This window comes from Vicugna pacos, chromosome 21 (genome assembly GCF_048564905.1).
Source record: "Vicugna pacos chromosome 21, VicPac4, whole genome shotgun sequence".
In the NCBI taxonomy this organism is placed as follows: Eukaryota; Metazoa; Chordata; class Mammalia; order Artiodactyla; family Camelidae; genus Vicugna; species Vicugna pacos.
Genome location: NC_133007.1, coordinates 32,524,351 through 32,537,096, shown reverse-complemented (window position 1 = coordinate 32,537,096; position 12,746 = coordinate 32,524,351). Strand labels below are relative to the sequence as shown.

General features: G+C 62.5%; 1 protein-coding gene across 1 annotated transcript in view; it reads left to right on the top strand.

The window, feature by feature from the left end:
- Window positions 1-7,333: 7,333 nt before the first annotated feature.
- Window positions 7,334-12,746, top strand: part of PIEZO1 (piezo type mechanosensitive ion channel component 1 (Er blood group)) — a 53,070-nt gene continuing 47,657 nt past the window's right edge. Inside the window, exon 1 of the mRNA XM_072946795.1 lies at window positions 7,334-7,727. Coding sequence (XP_072802896.1) covers window positions 7,664-7,727 — 64 coding nt within the window. The 5' untranslated portion in view covers window positions 7,334-7,663. The remainder of the gene's footprint in view (window positions 7,728-12,746) is intronic.

The window sequence follows — 12,746 nt, the reverse complement described above, 5'->3', positions numbered from 1 at the left end:
AAAGAAATGGAAAGATGTCTTGTGCTCTTGGATTGGAAGAATCAACATTATCAAAATAGTTAACATGGCCACTACTGACAGATGTAACCCACATCGACAAAAGCCCTTAGGGGTCCCCAGTAACTGTTAGAGGTGTACGGCCCGTGAGGCAGAGCTGGGGTCCAATTCCAGAGCTCTGCACGGGCAGCAGCCAGTGGGGTAACACACCTTAAACAAGTTAATCAACAGCCCAGGTAGGCTGGGTGGGAGTGGCACCCCCTCAGAGTCTGGACAGGCAGGGAGCAGGCAGGGCAGCTCTGGGAAGCACAGTGGGGTCCAGCTTGCCGGGGCCCCTGGAGCTGTGGCAGTGAGGGTGATGTGCTGACGGGAGAGGGTGTACACGTCATCGTGGTCTCATAAGTGCACTGGAGGCCTTATGCGGGCAGTATATTGAAAGGCTCCTGGCTGGGACGGAAGTCGGGGTGGAAATGGAGACAGGGAGAGGCTGCTGCAAGCACTCGGGAAAACCCTACGGCTTTGGATTTTTGGGGTGGTGGGTGGGCCCAGGAGCAGGTCAGATGCTGGCTCTTCCGTGGGCCTGCGTGTGTGGCTGTGGACATGTGGCCCCATTGCCCATGAGGACGTCCTGTGGGCCCATGGGGCCAGCCTGCAGGGTGCTGTCTCGAGGGCAGTGCTCAGGGAGCAAGAAGCGATTGGTTGGTAGTCGTGGGGCAGAGCTGGTGTGTCCGACCAGACAGGGAAGGCCCAGCCCAGGACTTTGGGGTCGAAGGGAGGGACGGTGCAGCCAGGGCAAGAGGACTCGGGGTTCCGCAAACGAGTCTGAACTTTCTCTGAGGCTGGCAGGGCGTGAGCGGCCAGCACATTGACAGTAGACCCGTCGGTTGCTGTGTGGAGGCTGGTGTGGGGCCCAAGACCAGGAAGAGGCCGGGGCAGCCCCGCTGCTGAGAGCCCGGCATGGGAAGGGGGCAGGGTGGGCACGCCCCAGCAGGGCCGTCAGCCGACCCGCACAGCTGAGAGGGACTGGCTCCTTCTCGCCCTGTGTCAGGTGGCCTGTGGTGACCGGGAAGGGGGGGCACAGGGGCCCCCTGCCCAGGCCTGTGAGGGGTGCAGCCAGCAAGGCAAGCCCAGGAAGGCGGCCTGAGGAGAGAACCGTCCACTCGTCCGCCCCCAGCCCGACCTGGAGCCTCTGGAGGGAGCTCTGTGCACACCGGCGGCAGTGTGAGCGAGACCCCCGCGCTCCCTGCCCGCTGAGAGCCTGTGCAGCGCGTGCTAGGGGGAAGGGGACGGAGGCGGCCTTTCTGCACAACACAGCTGTGGCTGGCTTTGCCCCGCGTGGTGAGGGTCAGTTCTCCGAGCCCTCTGTCCTGTATCCAGGGGGTACTGGGCTGGTTTCTTTCTGCACTGGGACCAGGACACCTCCGTGGACAGTAGGTCCACAACCTAGACGCTGAGGTAGTGCAGGAGGCCCTCAGCTCGCAGACAGTGGGCGCTCTGCTGCCGAGCACTCCTCTCAGCCCCCTGCGACTGGGCCAGAATTAAAGACCGGCCTGGTGCCAAGGCCGGTGCATCGGGTGTGGAGGCTTGGAGTAACTGAGACGGCCTCCCAGTGAGTGGCGGGTGTCCTGCCGTCAGCATGCCTGCGGGGAGTGGGCGAGGGGCCTGGGGAGCGAGACGGGACGGAGGAGCCGGGGGAAGACGTGTCTCTGTGGGAAGCTGCGGCTCAGTTGCACACGGCTGTCCCCCCAGATCCGAGGAGATCGCATCTCAGAGCTGCCCAGGGGAGAAAGGAGAAGCTTATCCACCAGCTCCCACAGGTCAGAGGTCAGCTACAGTTCCTCTGCATTGTGCACAGGTGGGCACCGTCAGCGTCGGGGACCACAGGCCCTCCTGTCTCCCATGTCTGCCCCTGGCCGGAGTCCCAGGCTGGAGAGGATGCCTCCCACCGGCTCTCCAGCCAGCGCTCTGCTCTCCAGAGCCACCTGCTGCCCACCTGCCCACTGTCACTTGGGGCCGGCAAGGGGTGCTCTCCTCCCTTCCCTGGGCAGCCCCGGGGCCGGTGGTCCGTACCACCCCAGCGATTGCGAGAAAACCAGTCAGAGTGCCAGGACAGACTGCCAGCGGGAACCCAAGAGGCGCTTAGGCTGGAGGTGGTGGGGGGATCCATGCGTCAAACCTCCATCCCAGAGTGCCTGCAAGTGAGGACGGCGCGGGATGTGCCTGGCATCCGCTCCCCTGGCGGTGTGGGTGGAGAAGGGGCCAGGTCGGGGGCAGCCAAGGCCACACACAGGCCAGGCACTTGGCTCTCAGCCTGACCAGGCCCCTGGGAGAGCCAGCCTCTGCGGTGGGCCCAGATGCGGGGGCGCGGTGAGTCAGCATGGCTGGGGGAGGCCAGTGAGCACCCAGAGGGCTGGAGAGCAGGCGGGCCTTGGCCCGAGGCCTGGTCCTCCTCTGCTCCCCCCGTGATGCCGGCCTTGTCCTCCCCTTGTTCCTTCAGAGTGCTGCTGGGGCAATGAGATCTCAGAATTTTCCCTGACATCCAGAGTGAGGCACAGTTAGTATGAGAAACCATCTCCTCCCCCCAGCGCCTTGCTCTGTGTGGCCTGTGGACCCCTGGGAGAAGGGATCCCCTGCATGGGAGGCCCCGGGAGTACCTGAAGCCAGCCTGGGCCTCCCTGTTGCAAGGGCCACCCTGCCCACCCTCGCCCTGGCGTCCCAGGACCTGGCGGACCCTGGGCGAGTGGGCCTGGACTGCCCTTGGGCCTGGCATCCCCTTCTCTGAGCTGTTTCCCCACGTGTTACAAATCCTTTTGTGTCACTGATCTCTAAGACCACTGGTGCCCCCAGGTCCTAATCAATGAGGAGGTGGTGGCCGGCTCACTCGGGCCTCACGTCCCGTCACACGTGCCGGGCACCAGCCTAGGGGTGAGCGAGCCCGTCCCACCCTGAAGATGCCCAGTGGGAGGGGACGCCCCCCTCAACTCTCGCCAGACAAGGAGTCTCTCCACGTTTCCACCCAACGTTAGCCTGTCTCCTCTGTTCCTTCATTCACTTGCTCGGTGGAAGTTTGGTGCTAGACATAACCCTGAAAACTGATGGTAGAAATGATCTCAGTTCACAGGCAGGGCCAGGCCTCCACTCTCAGACCCAGCCTCTGCTCGCGACAGCCCTTCCTGCCCCCGTCCCCACTGCTGCTGCACAGTCCGCCTCACTGCCTTCCCAGGTGGAGATGCAGAAGCACCAGATGCTGGCGTGAGCCCGGCTGCAGAGGGCTGGGCAGAGCCGTCAGTCTCAGCTGAGTGAGAGCCTGTCACCCCCACCCTACCGGTCCCGCTAGCCTGTCAGCCACGGAGGACACAGCAGCTGGTCCACAGGGACTATCAGCCCCACTCGAGTTCGGCCGGCCCCTCCATCAACTGTCCAGCTGGAGTGTGGTTTTACTGCCGAGCTGAGGCTAGGGAAACCGCTGACTCACTTCTAACAGTCGGCTTCACGTGGAGAACACCAGCCACCCATCTGGCCACCTCTCCCCACAGCTCCACCAGCGGGTATGGGTTTGGTGCCCATGCGTTCCTGGTGGCAGCCTGGGAAGGGCTCCCAGCCGCGGGCACCTGCGGCATGTTCCCCAGTAGTAGGTTCCAATTCCCAGCCTCCCCACTCAGCCAGGGCCAGCAGGCAGGTTCCGGACCAAATTGGAGCCATGGATGCAGAACCAGGAGCCACCGCTGACCCTGGTTGGTCACGTCCTGAGCAGGGTCAGAGCCAAATGCTGGGCCTTCTCGCAGACAGGAAGCAGCCATTCGGCCAATTCCAGGTGGGCAGGGGCCAGGAGGGGACGGTTACTTGAGGCCAGTTCTGTGGCTCCCATGGGACACGGCCCCCAGAAGCAGCCAGGCCCGTCCGCCCGGGATCCGCTGGCGGAAGCAGGATTTTTGGGTGTGCTCCTCTGGACCGACTCCTGGTCTTGTTTCCAGGGCAGGAGGGCTGTGGAGACTCAGTGGGAACACACTTGGGGAAATTGAATAATAACCCCCAGTCTCATCAAGTCTCTGGCTGGGAGTCAGGAAAACGATGTTCAGAAGAAACAGAGAACGTGGTTGCCTCTGGGAGGCTCCCAGTGGGAGGAAGATAGCGTGTGGGCTGCTGGAAAATCTTCTCACTATGTGCGTACCTCCCATGGTAGTTGTTTATAGTGGTAAAAATCCATAATATAAAAGTGATTTTTTCAAGTGTGCGACTCAGCGGCATGAAGTAGGTGTGTTATTATGTCACCATCGCCACTGTTCCCTGCATCTTCTCATCATCCTGATAAGAAACTGTGCACCTGTTAAATAATTACTCCCCATTCCCGCCTCGCTCGGCCCCTGGGAACCTGTAATCTAGCTTCTGAAACATCTGCCTCTCCCAGATGTTTCGTGTGAGTGGAATTGTACAAAACGTGTCCGTTTGTGTCTGACTTCTTTCACTTGGCAGAATGTTCCCAAGCTTCACCCGCTTGGAGCAGCATGAGGACCTCCCTTTTTATGGCTGAATAATGTTCCATCGTGTGGACGGACCACATTTAGTTTATCCATTCATCTGTTCACAGGCACTTGTGTTGTTTCCTCTTTAATATGTGAGTTTAGAGACAGGTAGCGATGGTCGTGTAGCCCTTGGGAAAGAGGTAAAGTACCCTCTGATGCCACTCCTGCCCTGGCCTTTCTGGCTCCCTGAGGGACCTCACCCCTCTTGCTCTTCAAGACTCGAGTACCACTTCAGTCAACAAGTGCAGTAGGGGCCCGAGTTGCAGGGTGGTGGGACAGAGATGGCTTTGGGCTTGGAATCAAGAAAATTGGGCACTGGGCCTGACTAGTCCTTTGGCAAATGACTTCCCCTCTTGGCCCATGTGTCCTGGTCTGCAAAGGATTAGACACGTGTTACTCAACAGGCAGATTCCCGCCTCCCCCCCGCCCCAGCCCCCGCCCCTTGCTTGGCAAGTCTGCAGGTCAGGAAGTTCTGCTGCTGAAAATCTGTCCCCACATGTGCTCATTTAAAATTTATTTTGTGAATCGGTGACACATGCACATGGTGAAAAATCAAACACAAAGGGCGTTTCAAAGATGTTTAAATAAAAATAAGTTTAAAAATAAAAATAAAAAGGGCATTTCAGTGATCATTAGGTTTCCCTCCCATCGGACAGTGCAGCCGCACCCTGCTGGCCCGGCCACACCTGTGTGCCCCCCAGAGATGCGGTGTCTGTGCGGATGAGGGCGAGCCTCTGCTTCTCGCAGTTGTAATACTGTGTCTTAGAGATTGTTCCTTATTGCTGCACGGATTGTTGCTTGAATCTAACCGCTTTGAAGTCCTCCGCTGCAGGATACGCTGTGATTTATGTAACGGCTCCCGGATTGGCCACAACAGTCTTTCCCCTGTCTTTTGCTGCTCACAATTCTTGGACACATACTATCTGCTCCTTCCCCGGCCCACCTGCAGGACAAATTCTGTGTTCTGGAGCCAGACTGGAGGGTGGGAGGCTCTGTGAGTCAGGTCCTTGTTGCTGCGGTGGGTCTGGGGGCTGTGGGCCTGCCTGCCTGGGGCTGTCCTCCCCTTGGACTCGCTCTCTGAGTCCTCCTGCCTCCCCCCTCCCCAGACTTTGCTCTTGCGAGAGTCCTTGTAAGGACTTAGCTTAAGGGAGTGGTTTTTAAACTGTTTGCGGTCTTTGCATGTAAACCCTTTGAGCAAACAAGGCCCTGTGCAGGTGGACGTCAGTGTCCCGAGAGGGGCTCCAGCTGACCCCTGGTCACCCCGAGGGCAGGCCAGGCAGAGGACAGGGCGAGGGGAGCCCTAATCCTGATGCCTCCCACCGCTGGCATTCTGGGTGAGCGCCCCTCACCCCGCCTCTCTAGCCCACAGCCCAGGTAAGAATGATGATGGGGGTAACCAAGGGGACTGATGGTAACCCCTCAAGGATGCGTGTTACTTCACGTCAACTTTTACACAGTCTCCTCTTAAATCCTCACAATTCTGCAGCTGGGCACCCACCCCATCCCATAGATGCCCCTGAGGCACCAAGAGGAGACTTGCCTCCTGGGGCATGAGGCCAGCAGCCAGTGGAGCTGCTGGGGGATATCCTTCTGGCACCTCTGTTGACCCTGGCACTGCTCAGAGACCCTGGCTGCAGTCCTTGCCAAGGGACGGCCGCAGGTGGCTAGATTTGGGCCTGAACTTGAGGGTGGTTCCAGCCATCTCTGCAAGAGGCTGAGAACATGCCGTATTTACAGGTGGGTCCTGGAACTCTCAATTAGCTAGACCGCACGTCCCTAGCTCTGACCTTGGGGAGGACCCTAAGGCTACAAGTCTCAAGGGGTCTAGAAAAAGTCCAGGATCAGACATGACTCTGGCCGGGAGTTAAGACAGGAACGAGCAGGCAGAAGGAGAGGCGGGTAGAAAACCAATTAGCATTTAAACACCAGACTTCAGGGAAGTCAGCGTTGTGGGAGGGTCAGGGGCTGTGTTGGAGCTGGCATCCTCAGCCCGCCTGGAGCCGGGCAGTGCGGGCTGCAGACTCTCGGGGTCCCCCGCACCCACCAGGCTCCTCAGTCCCTCACCCAGGACTGAGCCCAGGCACCCTGGTGGGCTCTGCCTCTAACACTGTGTGACCCTCTCCCTTTCTTCTTTCCCAACCCAACTCAAGGGTGGTGAAGGACAGCCTAGGGGGCTTGGGGGAAGTGCCCAGCACAGCCTGGGCTCAGACCCTGCCCTGTCCGCCCCAGGGCAGTTGTCACTTCCCTCCTACAGCAACATGATGAAGGCAGAGCCGGGGGTGGTGGCGGGCGCGAGTGGAAGCGGCCCCCAGCCCCCGGCGGGCTTCGCGGGGCCTCCCACCTGATCCACCGCTCCGCGGTGGCCCTGGCCCTGAGCGCGGGGCCTCCGAGCCACCCCGTGGTCCCCAGGGGGCGCTGCGGGCTCACGTCCGCGGGAGCGAAGCCTCAGCCGCTCCTGCCACGCGGGGCGCAGTTGCGCGTGGGGTGCTGCCCGGGAAAGCCCGGCCTTTAACGAGCGCTCCAGCGGGATCCGCCGGCGGAAAAGTGGCGCCTGCCCGTCCCCACGCGACGCGGAGCTGCAGCGCCTAGGCTGTTGAGACCCGGGGTCTTCCCGGGGCGTGCGCCGCACGGCGGTGTCGGGTCCCTGCCGGCCGGCCGCGTCCAGGAGGGCCGGGGGCGGCGCGCGCCGCGTGGAGCCGCGGAGGGCGCGCCGGAGTGCGCAGGGCCGTCGGGGAGGCGCGGAGGCGGGCACGCCGGGAGGGCGGGGGGCCGAGCCTATAAAGGCCCGCGGGCGGGCCGAGGGAGGAGGGAGCCGCCGAGCCGCGTCCGGCCCAGCTCGGCCTCCGCAAGGAGCCCAGAGCCGCGCGCTGCGCTCCGCCGCGGGGCAGGACTCCCACCGGGGCGAGCGCAGGCCTCGGCCGTCGGCACCCGCGGGGCACGGCGGGCACCGGCCGTAGGAGCAGGAGCAGGAGGGCGCGGAGGCGCTCCCGTCCCCGCCGACCAGCCGGGCCCTGGCCGCGGCGCGCGGCACGTGCGGCGACCCGCCCTGTGCGCCATGGCGCGCGGGCCCCGGATCCCCCGCGCCGCCCCTTAGCGCCGCGGAGGCCGAGCGACCCCGGGCCGGCCCCGCGGGCCCCTCGGGCATGGAGCCGCACGTGCTCGGCGCCGTCCTCTACTGGCTGCTGCTGCCCTTCGCGCTTCTGGCCGGTGAGTCGGGCGGGCGCGGCGGGCGCCGTGCTGGGACAAGGTCTGCGTCCCTGCTCGCAGCCTTCCGGCCCCGCCGCCCAGTGAGGCTGGCCGGGGCTAGGACCGTGCGCGGGCGGGCGCGGAGATTCCCCGGGACGCGCGGCCCTGGGCGCCCGCATTCCAGAAGCATGAGAGCGCCGCGGCGGCCGGGGAGGCCGGGCCCGTCCGAGCGCCAGGCTGGGAGGGCGGCGGCGGGGCGGCGGGCAGATGGCACCCGGGCGCCCACGGGGGCGGGCAGCCAGCGCCCCCAGAGAGGGCGGTTAGGGCCTCCGCCCGGGGCGCTGGGCGTAGGGGCACGGGGGTGGGGTACGGTGCTGGCCCCTCTGGGAGGGGCTGGAGCGCTGGTGAGGGGGGCACGAATCTCTTTTTCTCTTTCGTATTAAAAAAAAAATTGCAAACTTGCATCATGACTTCCTGACCAATCTGGGAGAAGGCGGTCTTCCTGCCTGGAGCTGTTTAATCTGGAGCCTCCGGAGCAGAACTAACGTCGTGCCCTGGGCTCGGCCCCCCTCACCCTTCCCCTTCCCGTCCCCACCCCGTGCGCGACTAGGGAAGGCCCGTGCTCTGGAAAAAAATAGTTTGTGTTCCTCCCTGCCCTTCCTGGTGCCCTGGCTTACTCCGTTGAGCTCTAGTGCTGTGGGAGGGGCCCGCTGGGCTGGGGGTGGGAATGCCCCCCCAGAAGGCTCTGGCATCGAGATATGAGGGTCCCCAACCTTGACATCAGTGCCCGCCGCCTGCCATACCTTCGGTGCCCCTTCCCGAAAGCACGTTGCTTGGTTCTTGTGCCTGGCGGCCCCTCCCCTCTTTGGACACCCCTTCTGGCCTCCCTGTGCCCAGGGCGGGGTGCGGGAGACTCATTCCACCCTTCACATGCCGGCCCTCAGCCCTCACCTCCACTGGGCTGTCTCTACTGGGTGTGAGCTGGAAAGTGGTCTGATTGGATTAATTCACGGAAACGTGGAATGGTTTGCATTGTGAGTCTGCCTGTGGATGGAGGTCTTCCGGACCTCAGTGGGTGGAGGTGTTTTTACTTTTAAAACCTTTCCAGAGCTCCTTCAGTCACTCCAGGTGGGCTCTGCCAACTTCTGTGAAAGGTAGGAGCAGGCTCCAGAGGCCAGGGGACCCAGAGCAGCCTGCTCCCAGACAGTGTTTTGATTTGTAGCAGAGAAAGGTGGTGAAACTTGGGGAAATTTTCAGGACAGGAATCAATGAAAACCATTGAGGTCGGGGAGGAGGGTCTGAGTCAGCCTTGGTGTGGACAGAGCGGCCTGGGATGTGCTCAGGGATGCGTGGTGTCTCTGGAAAACAGACGTTACAGACAAGCCGAACAGACCCAGCGGGAGGCGGTTGGGCTTGGAAGCTCCTGGTGAGCGTCTCAGAGGTGCAGGTTCGCTTCTGAGGGCCCCGCAGCACACCTGCGGCCACTTGGCCTCTGAAGACCGGCAGGGAATTGTTAGGCCTGCCCGGGTGGGGCTCCCTCCGGAGGGCCGCCCTCCCCCAGCGGCGTGGCTTCCTGGGGCAGGGTCGGCAGGCTTTTCCTGCGATGGTCTGCGGAGTAAATATTTTCACATCATGAACTCTTCTGATATTTTTCCCGACTGTTAAAAACTGTAACCGCCACTCCTACCTTGTGGGCTGTGCCAGAACTAGTGGCCGGGCTGGGGTTTGCTGCTTGTGAGAATTAGCCTGGGTTCTCGGGCTCCTGGCTGCCACCCAGGTGGGTGACGGGGGTGGCCCTCTGCTTCTCCGGTCGCAGCGGCGGGCTGGCTCCGGGCTCCCCCCTGCACCATGCTGGAGTCAGCTGGGAGCTTCGCACATGCTGATGACTGATTCTTTGTGTGCTTTACTCAGTTAAACTTAAAACTGCCCCCCAAATAAAGTCTATTAATTAAAAAAAAAAAGGCTGGCGCCCAGGCCACACCCCACGTGGATTCTGTGCCTGGCCGTGGGGCTCGGCCTTTGGTAATTTTTAAGCTTCAGGGCAGGGTGATGTTGAGCTGGCCAAGAGTCCTGCCCTGGAGACTCCTGAGAGTGGGGGCTGGCTCTCCGGTCCGGGGGAGGGGGCCTTGCTGTGTTGCTGTGGGCAAGGCCCAGCTGGCTGCCTTCTGAGCGCCACCTCGCTCTGTGATGAGCTCTGGTAGCAATGGCTAGTTCTGCCGTGTTTTCATAGTGAGTGGTGGGTGCTGGATTAGGCCTTCAGAGGGTGTTAGTCAGACTGGTGCCCTGAGCCGGCTGGTGAGGGTTTGAGTCATCCTGGGGTGCCCCCTCCTCCACGCCACGCCCAGCTGGACTCCCCGACAATCCCACCTCCACCTCCTGGTCATGACAGGGACTCCCCAGCTCCCCCAAGAAGGGTGACGGCCTCAGATGGCTTGCCTGTTGTGCCTGCAGCCCTGGGGAGTCAGGACCCATGGCTGGAAGGTTCTAGAGCGACATCAGGGCAGAACGCTGTGTGATTCCCAGGGAATGGGCCACGCCTCCCGACTCTTGAGCGAAGGGCCATCCAGAAACAAACACTGGCCGCTGGGCAGGTGGTTAGAATGCGGTTAGGGCGCTGGAATTGTGTCAGTGGCTCGGGAAACACGCAGCGCGGTGTTGTGGCTCTGCCTGTCGGATGGGCCTCCTGCCTCGCGGGCCCGCCCACCATGCGCTGGGCGTCACCTGCGCCAGCCTGATTGTCGCTGTCGTGTTACTGTTGAGAATGGGGACACTTCCTCCTTTTCGTAGCGTTTTCACTACCACCATCTCAGTGGGAAGACGGAGGCCTGGGACGGCAGGGCCCTGCTGGGACCCCGGCCTGAGAGTCCCCCCTGGCCGGGGGTGATGCTCAACTAGGTGCTCAGAGCCAGTGGAGAGCCCAGGTCTGTCCCGTCCAGAGGCCTGCAGAGCGAGGGGTGGGGCTTGCTTTCCTGTGCAGCCTTTGGGAGGAGACACTGCCTCCTGCAGGCCCTCAGAAGAGTGAATGAGTCACAGGACGGGGGTGCCTGGCTGATGGGACCTGAGGGGTCAGTGTGTGTGTTTTCAGGAAGGGGCTGGGGTCAGCCTGGGAGCTGAGGACGGGTCACCTGTGGTCATCTCCCTGGCAGCCGGGCCCAGCGGGAAGGGCCCTGCAGAGGAAGTGTGGATGGTGGGGAGGATCTGGATCCTGGCCCCAGGGCTGCCTCCTGGGTGGCGCGCTCCCTCTGAAATGGCACTGCATTTGCTTTCGGGGCTCAGAGACCAAGAGGCAAAGGAGCCCCGCCTGCTCTGAGCACAGCCGCAGGGGACTGCCTTTGGTTTGCAGTGTCGTGAGACAGAACCAGCCACTACAGGAGGCCCCTCCGGCCGCCTCCAGCTGCTCTTGACCACCCTGGTCCTCAGAAACCCCTCTCCTTAGAGTCCAGTGACGCTGGCCTTTTGTCTGTCATCTGCTTTAGAAACACAGAGACAGATATTTTTATGCAGGTTCCTTTCTGTGGAGAGTTTTTCCTTCTGGTTACTGAAGCAGTCTCACTCCTCGACACGGTGAAGACGTGGAGCACTTCAGACGCGGCTTCTGCGAGGCAGCGGCCTTGGGTGCCTGCCTCCCGCTTTCCCTCGGGGGGAGCAGGGGCCGGAGCCTGAGGCTGCGCCGGAGAGGTTGCAGGTGCTCTGGGCTGAGCTCCGTCCCACTCTTGACCTTTGAACCCCTCTGAGTTGAGTTAAGCCTGTTTCCTGGGGGAGTTCATCCACTCCCCCAAGAACACACAGGCAGGAAATGAATCTGGGGATGAAATCTGTTCCTTCCCTGGGCAGGTGAGTCCCACCCCTTCTGTGGGCGGGGTGTTACCTGTGGGAGGGCCTGGGTGGAAGGTCTCAGGGAGCAGAGGGGGGAGGCTGGCTTTGCTGGAGGGGTCTGTGGGTGGCAGCAGCCTCTGCCCTGCGCTGAACTGGCCAGGCCCTCACCCCTCTCTCTGCGCCTCAGTTTCCTTGCCTGTAAATGAGACAATAAAAGCTTCAAGGCTGATCCCAGGTCTCTGATCTCTGCCTCTGGACTGGAGTAGGGGCAGGGCAGCCCTCCCACTCACCGTCCTGGAGGGCCCAGAGCCCCGGAGCGCTTTCCCAGATGTGCCGGCCCAGCCTCAGTGCCGGTGGCCAGCAGCCCGGCTGGGCCTCTGGGGGCCGGAGTGGAAGGCGGCCCACCACCAGGGTCCCCGCACGCAGGTCAGCCCAGCCAGCCTCAGGCAGCTCCCAGGAGGGGGAGGCGTGGTGTGCAGGGCCCGAGGTGTCTGCAGCCGGCAGCCGGCAGCCAGCAGCCGGCCCCCAGCCCCCGAGTGTGACGCCCGCCTGCACGGATTCCTGGGCTCACGTGGGACCTCTCCCAGTCCTCCCAGTTCATTCAAGCGTTCTCTCACCCAGGTCTCACGGGACAGAGCTCTGGACAGGAGCCTAGGTTCTGGTTCAGGGCCAGTGGTGGCGGGCGTGGGAGGGGCCGGGCCAGTTCTCCTTTCTCACCAGGCTGAGGGCTCCTTGCTGTGAAGGCAGGTCTGGGTCCCCCCAGCTCCCGGTGCCTTGTTTCTGTAGGTGTCTTTGCCGCGTTTGTTCACACTTTGCTAAGCACGGATGGAAGGAAACAGGGCAGCTGGTGACCTGTACCCAGCGGTGTGCCCCCAGCAACACCACGCAGAACAAGAGCCCACCCGAGCACGGGGCTGGACAGGCCTGGGGAGACCCGTCTGCTGGAGGGAGAGAGGCGGTCAGCCAGGCTGGGGAGGGGGCAGGATGGCAGATTCAAGGCACCAGACAGGTGCAGCGCCCCCAGGTCGGGCCCTTTGTGGAATGAAGCGAACAGGTGGTCTGGGGAGTGGGGGGCTCTGATGCCCTGGTGGTGGCCAGTCGAGGGTCTGGGTGGGGTGGGATGGGGAGGGCGCGGCAGGAGCAGGGCTGGGGAGGGCTGCGGCTCAATCCCCTCCATCTGCTTTGATGTTTTTAATTTAGATTTAATTACACGAGTGATGTATG